Source organism: Panicum hallii, chromosome 9 (assembly GCF_002211085.1).
Source record: "Panicum hallii strain FIL2 chromosome 9, PHallii_v3.1, whole genome shotgun sequence".
Classification (NCBI taxonomy): Eukaryota; Viridiplantae; Streptophyta; class Magnoliopsida; order Poales; family Poaceae; genus Panicum; species Panicum hallii.
In genome coordinates, this window is record NC_038050.1 from 1,980,444 (window position 1) to 1,998,098 (window position 17,655).

The 17,655-nt window shown below is 46.8% G+C and overlaps 3 protein-coding genes across 4 annotated transcripts; all 3 read right to left on the reverse strand.

Moving 5' to 3' along the window:
* Positions 1-3,820: 3,820 nt before the first annotated feature.
* On the reverse strand, positions 3,821-4,858 carry LOC112875773. Its single transcript, XM_025939743.1, has one exon. The coding sequence runs from the start codon at positions 4,856-4,858 to the stop codon at positions 3,821-3,823; it is 1,038 nt and encodes a 345-aa protein (XP_025795528.1).
* A 2,748-nt stretch (positions 4,859-7,606) lies between these two features.
* LOC112873628 (40S ribosomal protein S26-like) lies at positions 7,607-10,435 on the reverse strand. The gene is made up of 5 exons (XM_025936637.1): positions 10,321-10,435; positions 10,145-10,237; positions 9,471-9,555; positions 9,242-9,372; positions 7,607-7,961 (listed from the first exon to the last, which is right to left on the reverse strand). The coding sequence occupies exons 1-5, from the start codon at positions 10,321-10,323 to the stop codon at positions 7,875-7,877; spliced, it is 399 nt and encodes a 132-aa protein (XP_025792422.1). The 5' UTR covers positions 10,324-10,435; the 3' UTR covers positions 7,607-7,874.
* A 3,258-nt stretch (positions 10,436-13,693) lies between these two features.
* LOC112876954 (zinc finger CCHC domain-containing protein 10-like) lies at positions 13,694-16,828 on the reverse strand. 2 transcript variants are annotated; one of them, XM_025941138.1, is made up of 2 exons: positions 16,257-16,828; positions 13,694-14,849 (listed from the first exon to the last, which is right to left on the reverse strand). In XM_025941138.1, the coding sequence occupies exon 2, from the start codon at positions 14,797-14,799 to the stop codon at positions 13,990-13,992; it is 810 nt and encodes a 269-aa protein (XP_025796923.1). In that variant the 5' UTR covers positions 14,800-14,849; positions 16,257-16,828; the 3' UTR covers positions 13,694-13,989. The 2 variants fall into 2 exon arrangements, with proteins under 2 accessions (XP_025796923.1, XP_025796922.1); XM_025941137.1 differs by having other exon boundaries at positions 13,694-14,854; positions 16,257-16,826.
* Positions 16,829-17,655: the final 827 nt, after the last annotated feature.

Genomic DNA, 17,655 nt, shown 5'->3' on the forward strand with positions numbered 1-17,655 from the left:
CCTCATTAAAAACCTAATATGAGAAAACTTATGTAGCAAAACTCATATATAGGAAAAGAGTACAATGTGATGTGTAAGAATAGTTAAATCAAAGAGATTCTCCCCCTGATGCAAGCAAATCTCTAAGTCGGCGCATACCAATGCCCCTAACACATTTGTTAAATGTAGAATAAGGTAGCGACTTAGTGAATAAGTCTGCGAGGTTATCACAAGACTTAGCTTGCATGACATTTATCTCACCACTTTGTTGGAGTTGGTGAGGATAAAATAGCTTAGGAGAGATATGCTTCGTAGCATCACTTTTGATATAACCTTGTTGCATCTGTGCAACACAAGCTGCGTTATCTTCGTAGATAATGGTGGGTAACTCAATAGGTTGAATTCCACATGATGATTGTATATGATTAATCACCCTTCTTAGCCATACACATTCACGTGAGGCTTCATATAGTGCAATGATCTCTGAGTGATTTGTGGACGTTGCTACTAGAGTCTGTTTAGAAGACTTCCATGACATAGCAGTTCCACCGTGTAGGAAAACGTATCCTGTTTGTGATCTTGCATTATGAGGATCTGAAAGATATCCTGCATCTGTATATCCCACGAGGCTATGATCCTGATTTCTTTCGTAAAATAGACCAAGATCTGCCGTGCCTTGGAGATATCGAAGAATATTCTTAATCCCACTCCAATGGCGTTTAGTAGGAGCGGCACTGTGTCTAGCAAGTAGATTTACTGCAAATGCAATATCGGGTCTGGTATTGTTTGCTAGATACATAAGTGCTCCAATTGCACTAAGGTATGGGTATTCAGGACCTAAAACCTCTTCTCCGTCTTCACGTGGTCGGAAAGGATCTTTATCCCTCTCAAGGGACCGAACGATCATCGGAGTTTTGGATGGATATGCATTGACCATATTGAATTTACTCAATACTTTCTGGACATATGCAGATTGGTGAATGAGAATTCCCGTTTGAAGGTGCTCAAGTTGTAAACCCAAGCAAAATTTGGTTTTACCCAAATCCTTCATTTCAAATTCTGTTTTTAGAAGATTACATGCTTCATCAATATCACGTTTATGACCAATGATATTTAAATCATCTACATAAACTGATATAATACAGAAGCCTGTAGAAGACTTCCTAATGAATACACATGGGCAATCATCACTGTTAGAATAACCCTTATCCATAAGGAATTCTTTAAGTCGATTGTACCACATTCTCCCAGACTGTTTTAAGCCGTAGAGAGATTTGTTAAGTTTAACACAAAACAAGTTACGATTTTTGCCATTATTCGGTACAGATATTCCATCAGGAACTTTCATGTAGATGTCCGAATCTAGTGACCCATAAAGATATGCGGTCACGACGTCCATCAATTGCAAAAATAGACGTTTTTGTACTGCCAATGATATTAAATATCGGAAAGTTATTCCATTCATAACAGGAGAGTATGTCTCATTGTAATCAATGCCAGGCCTTTGAGTAAACCCTTGCGCAACTAATCTCGCTTTATACCTCACAACCTCATTATTTTCATTTCGTTTCCGAGTGAAAACCCATTTGAATCCAACCGGATGAACTTTATGAGGTATAGGTATCACTGAGGTGAATACGTGTCTTTTCGCTAGTGAGGATAATTCGGAGTTAATTGCTTCCTTCCATTTGTTCCAGTCCGAGCGTTGTTGACACTCTACCATGGATTTAGGATCTGGATCAGATAGAAGGTTATTGGCTATGATTGATGAGAAACATGCGTTGACGACCGTATTCTTACGATCATATAGTTCTCCAGAACTAGTATAATTAATGGAAATTTCTTGTACCCCGTGTAATTCTTCTTGATTCATAGGAAGAATGGGTTCAGGGTGTTCCGATGTGCCAGCAACATCTGAATTGTGCACTATAGTGCTGGTTTGTGGATGTACTGTATCCACTCGGTGTCCATCAACCGGAAGTTGATTTTCGTTTACTGATTTAGAGGATCGTGTGTTCCTTCCTTTCCTTTGTCGCTTATTAGAAGCATTATCCTGCTTAGCAACCCTCCCCCTAATCGGTTGAGAAGGGGGTTGAATGGTTTTTCGAGGTACCTCCACTCGGCTGGGCGCATTGACAGCAGGATTCAAGGATTTTGTGACACCATTATAGTCAGTAAACGCATCAGGCAGATTGTTAGCAAAGTGTTGCATTTCTATAATTTTCTGAACTTGAAGTTCAGTTTCCTGAGTACGAGGGTCTGAGTATAGGATGGATTTGTCATCCCAATTGATTTCCTGGCATTCGTTAGGATACTTAAATTCTCCCCCTAATGCCGGGAAATGATCTTCGTTAAAGATGGAATCAGCGAACCGGGCTGTGAATAAATCACCGGTTAGGGGCTCTAGGTTTTTGATTATCGATGGGGATTGGTATCCCACATAGATACCCAATTTCCTATGGGGTCCCATAGCTGTTCGTTGGGGTGGTGAAACAGGGATATACACTGCACATCCAAATTTCCGAAGATGGGAAATACTTGGAGGGTTTCCTCGTACTAGGTGCAACGGTGAAGTGCTATGATATGCAGTTGGGCGAAGTTGAATGAGATCAGCAGCATGTAAAACTGCGTGACCCCAACAAGAAGTAGGTAAATTGCATTCATGAAGTAAAGGTCTCGCAATGAGTTTAATTCTCTTAATGAGAGATTCAGCTAAACCATTTTGAGTATGTACATAAGGTACTGAATGTTCAACGTGTATTCCTTGGGCCATACAATAATCATTGAATGCTCGAGAAGCAAATTCAGCCGCATTATCCAGGCGGATCTTCTGGATTTGATGTTCAGGATAAGATGCTTTCAATCGAATGACTTGCGTCATGATTTTAGCGAAGGCATGGTTTCGTGTGGATAAGAGACACACGTGTGACCATCGTGTAGATGCGTCAATCAAAACCATGAAATATCTGAACGGTCCAGATAATGGTTGTATGGGGCCACAAATGTCGCCTTGAATGCGTTCAAGGAATTTAAGTGGCTCAGCATGAATCTTAAGCGGAGATGGTTTTAAGATTAGCTTTCCCGTTGCACAAGATGTACATATAAAATCAGAAGGTTTAGGAAATTTAGCAGACTTTAAATCATGACCAATGCAATTACCTGTGATTTTCCGTAACATCCCTATTCCAGGATGGCCAAGGCGTGCATGCCAAGTCTTGAATGCGTCAACATTCTGAAAAATCACCTTGTACGTAACATGAGGTACAGGTTTTATGTATGTGTAGTACAATCCAGATGGGAATGAAAGTATTCTTTCCAGAACGTTAGAGCCATATTCGGAAAGTTTGGTAATGAGAAGAAATTCCTCATTATTTTCTGTATGTGTAGAAATATGTAAACCACATTTCCGAATATCTCGGAAACTCAATAAGGTACGAGTTGAATCAGGATACAATAAAGCATCCTCAATTGTAATTTGTGTACCCATAGGGAGCGTAATAGTGGCTCGTCCAGAACCAACTATTGTTGCATCGCGTCCAGCGATTGTTAAAACATTTCCTGTTCTCTTAGTGAGAGTTTGGAAATATTTTGTTTCCCTAAGTATAGAGTTAGTGGTACAACTATCTACTAAGCACAATTCTTCCTCCATCGGATTGACTCCCGCAAATCTAGATAATTAAAGAATTATAAGAACTCAATTAATTATACATAGAATTACATACATAATTATACAATAGAGTATGAAGTGTACACACACTTATAGTCGATGTCTCGAGACTTATTACAATACATATGTTCCATACACACACATGGACAATAGAGAACAAATTTCTTATGGATCCTAGTTGAGGTCTCCAAAGGTGTCATCCAAACTATATTCGACGATGACGTTGTCTATGTCCATAGGCTCAGTGTAGGTCAGGGGTGGAAGGTTGGAAGTGCATGGTTCCTTTTGACCCATGCTTGGATTTCCAGTATTATCCTTCAAGTTTGATGGAGTGGCGAAGTGAGCTTCGTATTCCTTTCCTTCTGCAGCCTTGCCTTTGAGAGCTTGCTGGTACAGAGCCACTAAGTGGCGAGGAGTGCGACACTTGTTGGTGGGATGGTTGTAGCATCCACACTTCTTACACTTCTCATCCTTGGAAGTTGTAGTGTCTTTCCTCGGAGCCTTTGTGTTTTTCTTACCCTTACGTTTGTTGCGTTTGCGCTTCTTTGAATTATCAGAAAATTTGGAATGGTTTTTGAAACCATTCCCTTTCTTCTCATCTTTCATAGCATGATGTATTTCAGGCATAGGGGCAGCCCCAACTCGACGTTGCTTATGATTTTTCATCGTAAGCTCATCGTGCTTTTCTGCCTGAAGTAGGTCATGTATGAGTTCAGAGTAAGTCTGATAATTGCGAGCACGGTATTGATGTTGCAAGACCCTATCAGATGGGAGCATAGTTTGGAGTGTCTTTTCAATCTTATCCGCATCTGAAGGTTCCTTGCCACAAAAACGCAAACGAGCACAGATTTTATGTATAGCATGGTTGTAATCACCTATGGACTTGTAGTCCTGGAGACGAATATGAGTCCAATCATGATTCGCCTCAGGTAAGATTACAGCCTTCTGTTGCTCGTACCTGTCTTTAAGGGATAACCATAGTACATTTGGCTCTTCTTCCATCACGTATTCTGCTTTCAGATCAGGATGGAGGTGATGCCTGAGAATGTACAATGCGTTGTACTTGTAGGCATCATGCAGTGGCTCAGTCCTCTCTGCAGGAGGTAGCAATGCACTCAGAATGTTCTTTGAGGCAAGGCTGATCTTGATATCCAGCGCCCAAGTAGGATAGTTATGTCCATCGAGAGCGAGTTCTTCAAACTCTTTGGCCATTGATCCTACACACGTAACCAGAGATTTTCTGTTTAGGAAATCATCATGGGTGTGTTGTAGTATGTGTAGCGGCACAACATATTGTATGCTTGCTCGTATTGAGTTATAAGAAATAACCCAATTGAGGTGAATAATATGCCATTTTACATGAACTAACGATAATTTAAGATCTCAATTGCAAATAATGCAAGAGGTCAAAAAAAATCGTCATGGTAAGGTTAATGATGCAGCTTATATAGTATTCAGAAAAATTAAGAACACGTGGTAACTTAATTTTATGAATAATGTGGCATCAATTGTGGAAGGATTAAATATATTCTTGCTTGTATTAAATCACTTGGATTTAATTAAGATGAATTAAATTTTTGTATATGCATTGGAAGGAATGCAAATAAAACATATGTCAATATATGGAATATTGAAGAAAATATTCATTGACATATTTTCCAAGTTATAAGACCTTGGAAAAATCCTAACACGATATGCTACTTGAAAAGTCATAAGCTGAGGGTTAAAATTAACATTTAAACCCCTAAACATCATCAATTCTAATTGCTGGAAATTATAAAAATTAAATGACAGTTGAAGCTAAGTTATTGTAGGTAGCCCAGGTGCGAAATAGCCCAGCAGCTCGCGCGGCCCACCGGCGCGCGCGGCCAGCACGGCCCGCAGGCCAGCGCGGCAAGCGTCGGCCCGCATGCGCCCGCGGCCAGCGCGGCCCAGCGCCGCGAGCGGCGGCCTGCAGGCACGCGCGGCCATCACGGCCCAGCGCCGCGAGCGGCGGCCTGCAGGCGCGCGCGGCCAGCGGCGGCCCGCAGGCGCGCGCGGCCAGCGGCGGCCCGCAGGCGCGCGCGGCCAGCACGGCCCAGCGCCGCGAGCGGCGGCCTGCAGGCGCGCGCGGCCAGCGGCGGCCCGCAGGCGCGCGCGCGGCCAGCGCGGCCAGCGGCGGCCCGCAGGCGCGCGCGGCCAGCGCTGTGAGCGCGGCCAGCGGCGGCCCGCAGGCGCGCGCGCGGCCAGCGCTGCCAGCAGCGGCCCGTATAAGAGCCGAGCGGTTAGGGTTGAGAAACCCTAACCGCCCACTCATCTACCGCCAGCCGCCGCACCAGGTGTGGCGCCGCCGGGCACCCGCCGCCGCGCCGTCCGTGGGGCACGCGCCGCGTGGGGTTGCGCCGCCCGTGGCGGTGCGCTGCGCCGCCGCACCGGCCGGGGCACGCGTCACCCGGGGGCTGCACCGTCCGGGGACAGCACCGCCCGGGGACAGCACAGCCGCGCCGTACGGGGGAAGCGCGCTGCGCCACCGCGCCGCGCGGGGGTGTGCCGCCCGGGGCCGCGCCGCCCGGGGCCGCGCCGCCGCGCCACCTGGGCCCGCGCCGCCCGGGATTCTCAGAGGCGGCGACGAGGGGGTGAACGCGAGCGCTCGCGGTCACCTTCTTCCTCGGGCATGTGTGCCGTCAAAGCCCAAGATCCCGGCGGCCGCGGGCGGGGCGAGAGGTGATGCGCAAGACGGCGGATCACCCGGTTGCCGCTCGGGCTGAGCAATGGCGGCGGTGAAGATGTGCCCGAGGGCCCGGCTACGTCAGAGGGGCGCGTCGGGTTTTGTTGCAGTGCCGCTTCGCCGGCGGTGAGGGCGCCGGATCCAGAAGCGAGGGGCGGCGGTTCCACCGGGGTCCGGGCCGGGCACGGCCCCCATCCATGGAGGGGACAGTGTCGGAGTGGGCGGAGCGGTTGCGGCGTCTCCGAAGCCCGCAACCGCTCGGCCACCCGCTCAGGCGACGGTGAAGGCGGGTTTTGCCATCCACGAGTCGGCGGAGGCCGTTGCTGTGGCGCCGGAGCACCACTGCTAGGACCCGCGCCTGGGTCACCGCCGGTCTGCCTAATGCGCTCGGGATCAAGGGTGACCCGAGCATCCTCCATTCGGGGTCCGTGGACAAAGCGGCGACGACGGGCCGGACGAGTGCGTGGCATGCGACGGCCGGGGTTTGCAGCACCACGCCGGTGACGCCGGCGAGGATGGTCGTTGTTCAAGAAGTGAATGATGAATGTGAGAAGAAGAACGGAGAGTTCTCTGTACATTGTAACTTACAGAAGAAACTCTCTTCTTCTTCTTCTTGTGGCTCCGTGGAGAACAAGTGCTGATGACGTGTTTAGAACTAAATTACAGTAGTAATTTGTGAGGCAAAAAGTCACTCTTTATTCATTGATCACTGTTATTTATACATGTATGAAGGGGTGGAGGGGTGGAGGAGATGTCTGTTCAAAACATGATCATGACCATTGATTAGGTAACCGCCGTAATCAACGTATGTGATTATGTTACTCCTAATGATCAACTGATCATATATCGTAACAAGATTATCGACGCCGGCGACGGACCTCGCCGTGATCTCGAGATCATAGCGCAAAGGATCGGGCGTCAGATACCCGGATCCTTGTGCTTGAGGCCGCACAGTTACAAAAAGAAAAATCTGCTAACATCGAATGGAATCGAACAATTTAAAAGATACGGTAAAAATCGGATACCCAAGCTATTTCTAAAAAAATTTACAGTACGAAATACAAAGGAGAAAATTGTTGTTGTTTCTTCGGAAGAACTGTGACTTGACTGGAAATACATTGATCCAGTCCGCTAGAAATCCCGGAAAAAATATCCGTGGGAGGCAATTTTCAGATGATAAAATGCAGAAGCTTCACTCAGCCGAGCGATTATGGTCATACATCCAAAAACGCAATCTCACACAACCAGCAGCATAAGGAATGCGTGCAAACTGATTTAAGGCATCATACAACATAGCAATCCAAGACCATCAAACAAGACTTTTAACACTTTTGCAACCGGCAAAACCAATGGCTTCATATCGCAATATATCAGAGTGACCGCGAACATGGATGAACAAGAGTGAGCAGACAAAAAATGGTGCTAATCAAAATGATCGACCGGATACAGCAACATTGCTTTTCTCAAAACAGGAATAGTCTATTATCCGACAAAACTAAGCCCTGAAACACATTCCTCAACTTAGGTGCGAGGAGCAGCAGGAGCCACAGCGGGAGGTGCACCACCACCTGGGCGGGGCGGGCCTTGGCCTGGCCTCGGGCCATCATCCTGCAAGGCAGGTAAAAAAAACAAGAATGATTGTCATCTAACCATCTAATTAGCAAGCATATAAGAAAGATTGAAATCAAGGTCCACAAGTCTGACAAATATCATATAGCACTATAGTATTTATCTAAAAGATCAACCATATACAACATAGACATATCTGGATCCTTGATCAGCTAAAAATATGACAGTTTTTGCAGGGAAGGTAAAGGAGATGATAATCGAACATCATTGACTACTAAGACAGGGCATAATCTGAGAATAAATAGGTTTATCAAGTAAAAACAGAACGTTGTGAAATTTATAAAGCAATGTGTGCATTCAGGAAGTTATGACTGAATAATGGATCAGTCATCACATATAAGCTTGCAATGCACCAACACATGTTTATTTACGCTTTCGTTGACGCACCCATTGCAACATAATACGCAGTGAATGCAACGCCTATAAAAGCGATAGTAACAAGGCACTAAGACCCAGTGTTAGAATTAAACCACTCATCATGTTTATATTATAAGACCCAAAGCAGGAACTAAACTCAAACAATCTTAAACTTCAGAAAAAAGATTTAATAAGCATTAAGGTTCTTAAGCTGATGATGGCATGACGGTGAGAATTAAGCACTTTGATCACTCACAAATCAACCAGACAGCCTTAAGGACTTATTTTTGGATTAAATATGTCAGCAGTAATGAATGGGTAAAAGTAAGCTGGTTTAAGACAGGTTAAAAGGACAATTATCAAATATCAAGGACCACCCAACGGCATTTGACAGTAGCCAACAGGACAGACGACTAGTCCCCAAAGCAAGCATCATCTCACCAGAAATAGCTTTATCAAGTACAAACAGGAAAACATGTGCTATGACAGCAGATTTTACCAACTTCTGAATGTAAAAATGTGTGAAATTTATCACAATGTGTGCATTCAGGAAGTTATGGCTGAACTAGGAATCAGTCATCACATTTAACCCTGCAATGCACCAACACATGTTTATCTACGCTTTCGTTGACGCATCCATTGCAACAAATACACAGTGAATGCAACGCCTATAAAAGCGATAATAGCATAAAACAAACACCAAGTAATTGGATTTAACTATAAGAGGACACCAATTGATTGGATTAAACTATAAGAGAGCAAACAATTGATTGGAACAAACCGTTAAACCACTTGTTGTGTCTGTAGTATTTTCAATGGAATTATCAAGAAATGATCTTTAATTTCAGCCAAAATATTAAGATAATACATATGCAGTGAAAAGCATGTGCTTAGAATTATACCCTGCGCCTGAAGCGCTGCGGAGGCTCACGGTTCCTCCTGTTCTCACGAGAACGAACACGGACAATGTGCGCATGGATTGCGCATGAGACGCAGTGATGAACCTTTGCGTACAGCTTGGGAAGAATATATCCTGGGCAAATGAACATGATAAGGGGATATTTTCACCAGGTAACTTATAATAACATTATCAGAACAAAATTAAGCAAGAATTAGAGAGGGCTACCGTACCATCATGCACGCAAGCCTCCTGCACATCTCTCACCGCAGCCTGCTCAACAATGTTCCTCACCAAGAACCGCTTGATAGCCTTATCCTGTAAGAAAAATAAGCCAAATGTCAAATATCATCTACAATATATGGGTATCAATATGTTTAAGACCCAACACTGCAATATAAAGCAAAATAGTCTCTGCACACTGTCCAGTACTCCTATACTACCAACCCACAGTATCCTAACATCTCTCAGACAGTAGAGAACAAATACAAGGAAACAGAAGACTACAGGGAAGGGTCAAAAGTATTATACTAGCATACTACCAGCCAACATTATCCTAACATAGTACCGCTCTTCACCAATATATGCATCATAACATGCTCAAAGTTTTCGCTAAGTGTACGCTTGTAGACCGGAGGCAGGGTTTGGATTGTCACATTTCATTTATACCAATAACTTAATAACATCTCCAGTACTTCATCATCAGAGCTCTAGAAGGTAACCAGCAAACCCGGAGACCTCATGTTGCGTACCCCCCAACTGTGAAAGCTATCCACCTTAATTACCGCATGTGGCGATTGAGTCCCTACAGCCCATCCTTCCACTGACTACTGCTACTACTTCGGAAGCTCAAAACGATTCGATTATTCCATCAGAACAACCTTTGCGACAGGAGACGGAACTATACCTTGGGGCAGCACTTGGCGCAGTTGGAGCAGCGGATGTACTTGACGTGGCCACGCCCGTGCTTGTTGCGCCCGCCATTCCTCCGCTTGAACGTCTGCGCCCACGACAAGCAACAACGGTTAGACAACAACGGCGAGAAGTGATAGAGGAGGGAGATGGTTACTTCGGGGAGCTCACCATGGCTGGAGAAGCTCGAAGCCGCCGCTGAGGAGGGCGAGGGTTCGCAGAGTAATGCGACGGCAGCGACGGCGGCGCGAGCGGGTGTGCGAGGCGGCGGCGGGGAAGCGAAGAATCCAGCCTTTTTATAGTGCATCATGAACCCTAGTGGGCTTTATGCTGCAGTTGTTTATTTCTGGGCCAAGATTAGGGCCTCTAGAAGCTAGAGCCTACATTAAGCCCAGCTAGCTGTTGGTTCCAACAGAACTATTTGGTCCATCTACTAAAAGTATTATTGTTTGGGCCATGGTTCACAACTTGAGTCGTTTTTTTTCCGAATAGTTTTAGTTTTGTTTTTATCATCCTGCGATCCTTGTTTTCCTTTTTATGGTACTAGCAAAGTGTCCGTACATTGCGACGGATTATAAATTTTATCTGGATCTATGCAAGACTACCAACTTTGTGCTCTTTCACTCCACCGTGCCGGGTTCCGATTGGCATTCGGATTGATTTATCCGGATTCCGATTAGGATTTCGATTGACGGACTAAGAAATCGTTACTTGCTTTAGAAATAGTAGAGATAAAATAATTCACATGTGAAATTGCCGTGGAGTATCTTATGCATTGCCAAGTATTTTTATTTGAGGAGCATCGATGATATTGCGGGGAGAACATTACGAAAGAAAACCCTTTTGTTTGAAAGCTCGAAAAGCTATCCAAATAGAAATGAAATTTAACCATGTCCTGTAGATATTTACCAAGTAGGCTCAAGGAGTCTGCGCAACACCGTGCACGGTTAAACTCAAAAGCACCAACCACCGTGCTCTCCACCCTACTCGCTGAGACACGATGGTGCCTGACGCCAATGAAAGTGCCCAACCGCACGTTGCCCTGCCCGCAGAGAGCAACCCCCAAAAATGCAGGGTCCGATGATGATGTGTGCTGTCAATTAAGATGTGTGCAGGGACAAGTCCAATGGCTCTGTTGATCAGATCATACTAAGAGTGACAGGAAAAATTATTGCTGATTGGAAATCCTCTCTCCGACATGAAGTTATCCTGCATTTATCCAGGATAAAGCAAGAGCATCACTCCTCAATTAGATCATGGTTAGATAACTTGTAATGTTGTTGGTGTCTCTTTGCTCGTCTTTTTACGGTGGCGGGTGGTGGCAACCACAGCATTCGTGGCTCCGGCGTTCCATCGAGCATCGTCTCCCTTCCTCCCCTCGGCATCCCATCGATGGCGGGCGTGCCGTGACCTGCGCCGTTGCTGTCCCCTAACAGCGTCGCGAACGGGCGACACGTCGAACAATCGGCGCGCCTCGTTGACCCGGTCGGCGCCGCAATGCATCGGAAACCACGAGGATCCAGCCAGGGCAGGCCATGCTCTGCACCGTCGCTCCGTCGAACAGCTTGCGTGCACGGTCGCCCTCGGCAAACCTTGCCTAGACCATCGAGCATGACGGTGCAGAGTGTCGAATGTCGAGGGGGCGCGCTACGGAAAAGCGCCCTCGCGCGCGGAATGTCGCGGCCCTCGAGTTTGACGGATGAAGGCCGAGTGTGGTTGGCGCAGGAGACGGCATCCTGGTGCAGCATTGCGCAAACACGGCCGCCGCCGGCGCGTCCTCGAGGAGGCGGAGTCGGCCTTGGGACGGCACTGCTGAGGCGGAGGAACGAGCATCGGCAGAGGAGAGGAGGAGGCGCCGGAGCCCTCAAAGCACTCGGAACCCGCCGGCGAGCGCGGCGCAGGGTTTGTGAGGTCCGCCTCGGCTGGGAATCTCTCGATCTGTCGGCTCGCCGGCGCCTGTCAGACGTCAACTCAATACTGTGCGGCTCGGGACCCGGACGGGGAAAAAAGGCAGCCGCTATTTTGCAGAATGATCCCTACTATTAAAGTTTTCTTTCAAACAGACCCGGAGATTGGATCGCGATTAATAATCGCGATCCAAATTCCGGAGGATTTTGAGCCGTCGGATCGGATCTAAGCGGCTCGCAACGTGGTGGGGCAAACTCGCGGCGGCTATTTTACGAAATAGACCTTACTATTGAGATCAATGGTCAAACACACCCCGGAATCGGATCGCGATTAATAATCGCGTTCCAAACTTCAGATAGTTTTGACCCGTTGGATCCCGCATCAACGGCCAGGATAGCAGGAATGGGCTGGTGGTTTCTTGCAGAAGTGCCCCTTCGGTTACGCGCCCGGTCAAGTGTCAAGCGGCAAGTCATGGCGGCCGCGGCCGCGGCGGCGACCAGGCACCGGCGTCGCTGCTTCACGATTTCCGCCGAGCAACCACTGGCGCGCGGGGAGGCATGGAAGAGAGAGCGCATCCTTACCTCCCCGCTCGCGGCCTGCCGCTGTACTGTCCTCGCAGTAGAGGCCGGCCATGGCGGCAGCGCAAGCAAGAGGCAACCGGCAAAGGCATCCCCGTGCGGGCTCGCGGCATTCCGCCGAACACCACGCGATCGGCCGCCGCGGTTTCCCACTTGCTCTCAACATACAGCGAACTGCTGGTGGGGCAGAGCAGAAGGAGGCTGGGAGATGCAGAGAAGAGAGCGCTGCGCCAATGGTTTGCTCGAGCCGCTTGAGGGCGTTTTCTCCTGCCCCTGGCAAGCTGACTCTCAACTCGGCCGCGATGACGCACATTGGAGCGGCAGTAGCATCCAAACGCCGCCTCCTGAAGGAAGCAGAACAGCCAGCCCCCAGGGACGTCCCCATGCCAAGCGAAAGGTTTCCTTCACCGAAGCAGTTCTAGGCCATGATGGTAATACAGGATCAGCTGAGCTCAAAGTCATGCATGCATTGCTAGGCAGCTCCAAGCGTGGTCGCCTTTTTTTGATTCTTGGATGCTCCTGTCCTCTCCTCCTCCAACCCAAGCTCCCAGTCGCAGTCGGCTTTTGAAACCGATCCAGTGTCTCCAATCTGCCAAGGAAGATGAGCGGAACAGAGTAACAGACAGATTAATAAGGTGCTCTATAAGCTTATTTCAGTCATGCGGATACAGAGCAATCGGATGCAGATACAATCCCAAACAGTGAAACAGTTCATATGAAGTTTCTGATCAGCTACTGTCAACTGTTGATTCAATGATTCAGCTGGTACAGACATCATTTGCTCCACTTCCATGGTATAACACCATTGCTTGTGATACGGCTCCAACCTGGATTAACTGCACGGTTGTCAGGAAATTTGACTGGGGAATGCGAGGATAACCGGCCAGTGACGTGATTTCTCTGAACAAGAGGTAAAAAGCAAGGACTGGAGGTATGAAAGAACGAGCCAAAGAAGAGGATGACCCAGGGTTAACAGTGAACTCTGGAAGATAAGAGCACACCACAGCAGGTACTGCAAGTTACAGAAGAATGAACCAAAGCGGAGGAGCCCAAGGTTATGATAGCAAAAACAAACTGTGTGGAAGATAATCACGCCAAACTCAAAAAATTCATAGGCAAATATTGTTACAGGATTCAATGGTTCTCACAAATACCATAGCATAGGAACATCTAGAGCTTTAGGCACTTCTTAGTACAGGGAAAAACATCAGTCAAGAAAGCAATGCTACATTTGTTTCTTGGAGAACCCAGCACATGCAGGTCTGATGGTGATGAAAAGATAAGATACTTGTAAATCAAACGAAAATATATCATGATATTTGACATCTGCATTGCCTTCTCCAGTTCTTCAAACTCAGCGCCTACTGCTACGCCTTTTGCTCTTCCTCCGGCTGCCCTTGTCATCAGAATCGCTGTCTGATGCAGATTCAGATTCAGATGAAGCTGATGATGTGCTGTCCCTCCGGTGCCTTCTCTTCTTTTGCTTCCTCCTGTGATGCTGCTTCTTGTCCTCTGAGTCCGAGGAGCTGTAACTTGAACTGCTTCTGGAAGAATATTCAGAGCCAGTCACCGATGATTCGGAGTCAGAGTCAAACACTGAAGCATCACTGCTATTGCTACCAGAATCGCTAGGTGAACGATGCTTCCTCTTGCTCTTGCCCTTTCTTCTTTCAGATTTTTCCTTCTTCCTTTTTTCTTCCATCAACTTCTTCTCCGCTTCCCTCTCCTTTATAAGATCAGGATTCTCGAATTGATAAGAAACAGGTACACTTTTCTTCAACTTGGGATTCTTAAGCTGCTGTGTTCTGGAGGGACGTGACATGTACACCCGCTCATTTTTGCACTCATAGGTCCAGTGACCATGCTGGAAACACTTCTGACATTGGGTATATGCCCCGCCAGAAGAAGCTTCTGAAGCTTTTGTCTTCACGGTACCCAGTATCGCAGCCTTCTCTGTACTCATCAGATACATCTGTCTCTTAGCTTCCTTCCTCTCCTGCCAGCGGCTTGGCCCCTCTTCCTTCTGCCCATAGGCATTGACATTGCGGGCTGCTGCAGTCGCAGCGCGCTCAGCTTGAGCCCTGCTCAATCCCTTAGCTGCTGATAATGCAGCTGCTTTTATTCGATCTGCCGCAGCCTGGGACTTATCATCATTTCCAGACATCTTGATTCAACCAGCGAGAATTAGATGATTATCCCAAATCAGCAATCCCACTGTCCTGCAAAGAATAAACCATACTGTTCATTAGCGAACTAATGAGGGAATTTCATATCTTCAGTAAAATGTAAAATAGGATCAACCTCGACCCAGCTGAAATGCGGACACAGGGAATTCAATTGTTTAGGTTTACTGTATTTGGTATATTTATATTTTGGTTCTCACACGTTAACCATCAAACATAACAAACTAACAGCAGATATTGAAATTAATACGCAAATTTATATATCTTCTAGGCAAAATAGGCGTATTGGTCCCTCAACTTTGATCTGAGGGTCAACTTCATCCCTCAACTTTCATTTTTAGGTCAAACTCATCCTTATGTTGATATTATACTCTATAATAACATAATTATACTCCATAATAATATGAGATTTATGCAAAAAGTTCTCTTTACCCTTGGCTCCTTCCCCTTTAAATTCCGCAAGAGCTTATTTTTTACTAACCAATGCAAGTCACACAGTGTGGTGGCATCTATGCATTTAGAAGCTGAACATCACAAGTGTTTAATTTGAAACATAGAAGTTTACTTACCCATGCATCACATTTTATTGCGGACGCATAGAGAGTAAAATTAGATCTACTTGTACCATCATATAAAATATTTACCCATGCATCGCATTGTATTGCGGACACATAGAGAGTAAAATTAGACCTACTTGATGCATAATTGTACCATCATATAAAATATTGCGGAAAGTTGAGCGAACATGATACAAATATTGGAAATTGAGGAGGGCGAGAATGAGCCAAGGGTAAAATAGACTTTTGGTATTTATCTCATGTTATTATGAAGTATAATATCAGCACAAGGACGAGTTTGACCCTAAAATGAAAGTTGAGGGACTATATTGGCCAATTTAAAAGTTGAGGGACGAAATTGACCCTCAGATCAAAGTTGAGAGACCAAAGTGCCTATTTTGCCTATCTTCTATATTACAGTTTTTACTGCAGTAACATAGGCAGCATGTGACTATTGAAAGTTCTATAATCAATTGATCAAGTATCGATTAATTTACCCTATTAACAATAACATATCAAATTCAATGATCATATGCCGCAAAACTAAAAGATCAGATCAATCAGGAATCCATCACTAACTACTGCACATATATAAACAAAGTATCAATAGCATAGAAGACATTGCAATATCAAGCACTCAGTTCAGTCAGCCAGAATCAAGGGCTGTAAACAATTACTACAGAAAGCATCAGCACTTTGCAAGAAATGAAGCACACATATAACTTATTACTACGGGCGGAACCAGTATAGGACTGTTGCAAAAAGATCGAATTTAGTAGGTAAAATCGTGCTCAGATCTGAATACAAATACCATACGTTAGGGGTTTGGGTGTTTGATTTCGCGCAGCAGGATGGGAAGGGAGGGGAATAGGCAGGCATACCCCTGTCGGATGTTCGTCGCCGGCGAAGCGCCCGTCGCTCGACGAACAACGGGCAACGCAACACGCCCTGTCGTCGCCGCTAGGAAAGGAAGACCGAGGCCGAGAGAAAGAACAGAGAAGTCGTGGAAAAGGAGGGTGCTGCCGCACCAGCCGGACTCGAGCTGCAGCTGGGCAGGGGAGCGTGGAGGGCGGCGCACGGATCGACCGCGTGGAGAGCGGCGGGCGCTGGGGGAGCGAAGGGAGGAGATGGGTCGCGGTGCCGAAGGACCGGCCTTGTTGCCGTGTGGGCGTGTTGCCCGTCAAAGGAGAAGGCACTGCTGCTCCGCCGCCGGCTACCTGCCAGATGGTGGGGCCGTGAGCTGCTAGGGCCGCCCGGCTGAGAGGAACTCGTGCCGACGGAGGCCCGCCCAGAGCATCGCCCGTCAGACGGGTCGAGGCGCTGGGCCGCTGGCACGCCGGGACACCGGATCTTGCGGGGAGGAGGGGAGGGGACACCACCACCGACGATGAGAGAGACGAGAAGACTGGCGGCTAGGGTATGGATGGATGGGGTGAGGATTTCGTCATGAATGAACCGGAAAGTGCGAGAATCATTTATATAAATATATAAATACGTCGGCGAAAGGATGAAGTTAGCCGGTTTCGATAGTTTACGAAGTGAATTGGACGTTTTGGCTATGAAGGGCCCAAATCTGATAAAAATATTTAATCTTATTTTTTCAAAATATTACCTTAACATGTTCACCTCTAAAATTTTTTACCTTATAAAGAATACTTTTAGAGTATTATTGAAATCAAATAGATATATACTTCTTCCAAGATAATATTCACCTCTCAATTAGCTTGCTACCTGGTGCAACTTGGGGCCTTGGGACTCCTCTCTGAATCTCCCTTTTCTATCGCCTCCAGCTAGTCGCGGCCGCGGAAGTGGGCGGCGCGATTAGGGTTCGGTGATTATCGGCCGTCGAGGCGAGAGCGAGGCAGCGGTGATTTGTGCCGAAGCCGTGAGGTGAATAGGATGGGATGGAGAGTTATCGTCTGGGACTTGGAGCCTTTGGGCCCGCTGCCTTGCTTCCTACCTTTTATTGGGCTTAGGCCAGACTAAGCCACGTCACGACGCTCACGGAGCACGGTCCACCCCGTTGGCCTGCGTTATTTTAATCTTCTCCACGGCTTAGTGTAGTCTAGCCTCTTCAACCTCTCCGGTCGGCTTGCTCACCGCAAATTAAGTAACGGATAGTCTCTCCTATCGAGCTCGCCGCCAACTTCTGGCCGATGCGCTTCTAGCATCAGACAGGACATCTATGGTTGTAACTGTTACTTCGAGTGGTATGTTTAAAGTGGCTATGTGTTGGTATTTTCGGATTTAAATTATTAGTTTCCGATCGTTGTTGATATA

Bases quoted from the DNA above. Each gene is read 5' to 3' on its own strand.
- LOC112875773 (XM_025939743.1), bottom strand. From the start codon at position 4,858: ATGGCCAAAGAGTTTGAAGAACTCGCTCTCGATGGACATAACTATCCT.
- LOC112873628 (XM_025936637.1), bottom strand. The intron at 9,556-10,144 runs GTATAGTTCCGT...TTTTTCTTACAG, and splicing joins GCGCCAAGTGCTGCCCCAAG to GATAAGGCTATCAAGCGGTT. The intron at 9,373-9,470 runs GTACGGTAGCCC...TCATTTGCCCAG, and splicing joins GGAGGCTTGCGTGCATGATG to GATATATTCTTCCCAAGCTG.
- LOC112876954 (XM_025941138.1), bottom strand. From the start codon at position 14,799: ATGTCTGGAAATGATGATAAGTCCCAGGCTGCGGCAGATCGAATAAAA.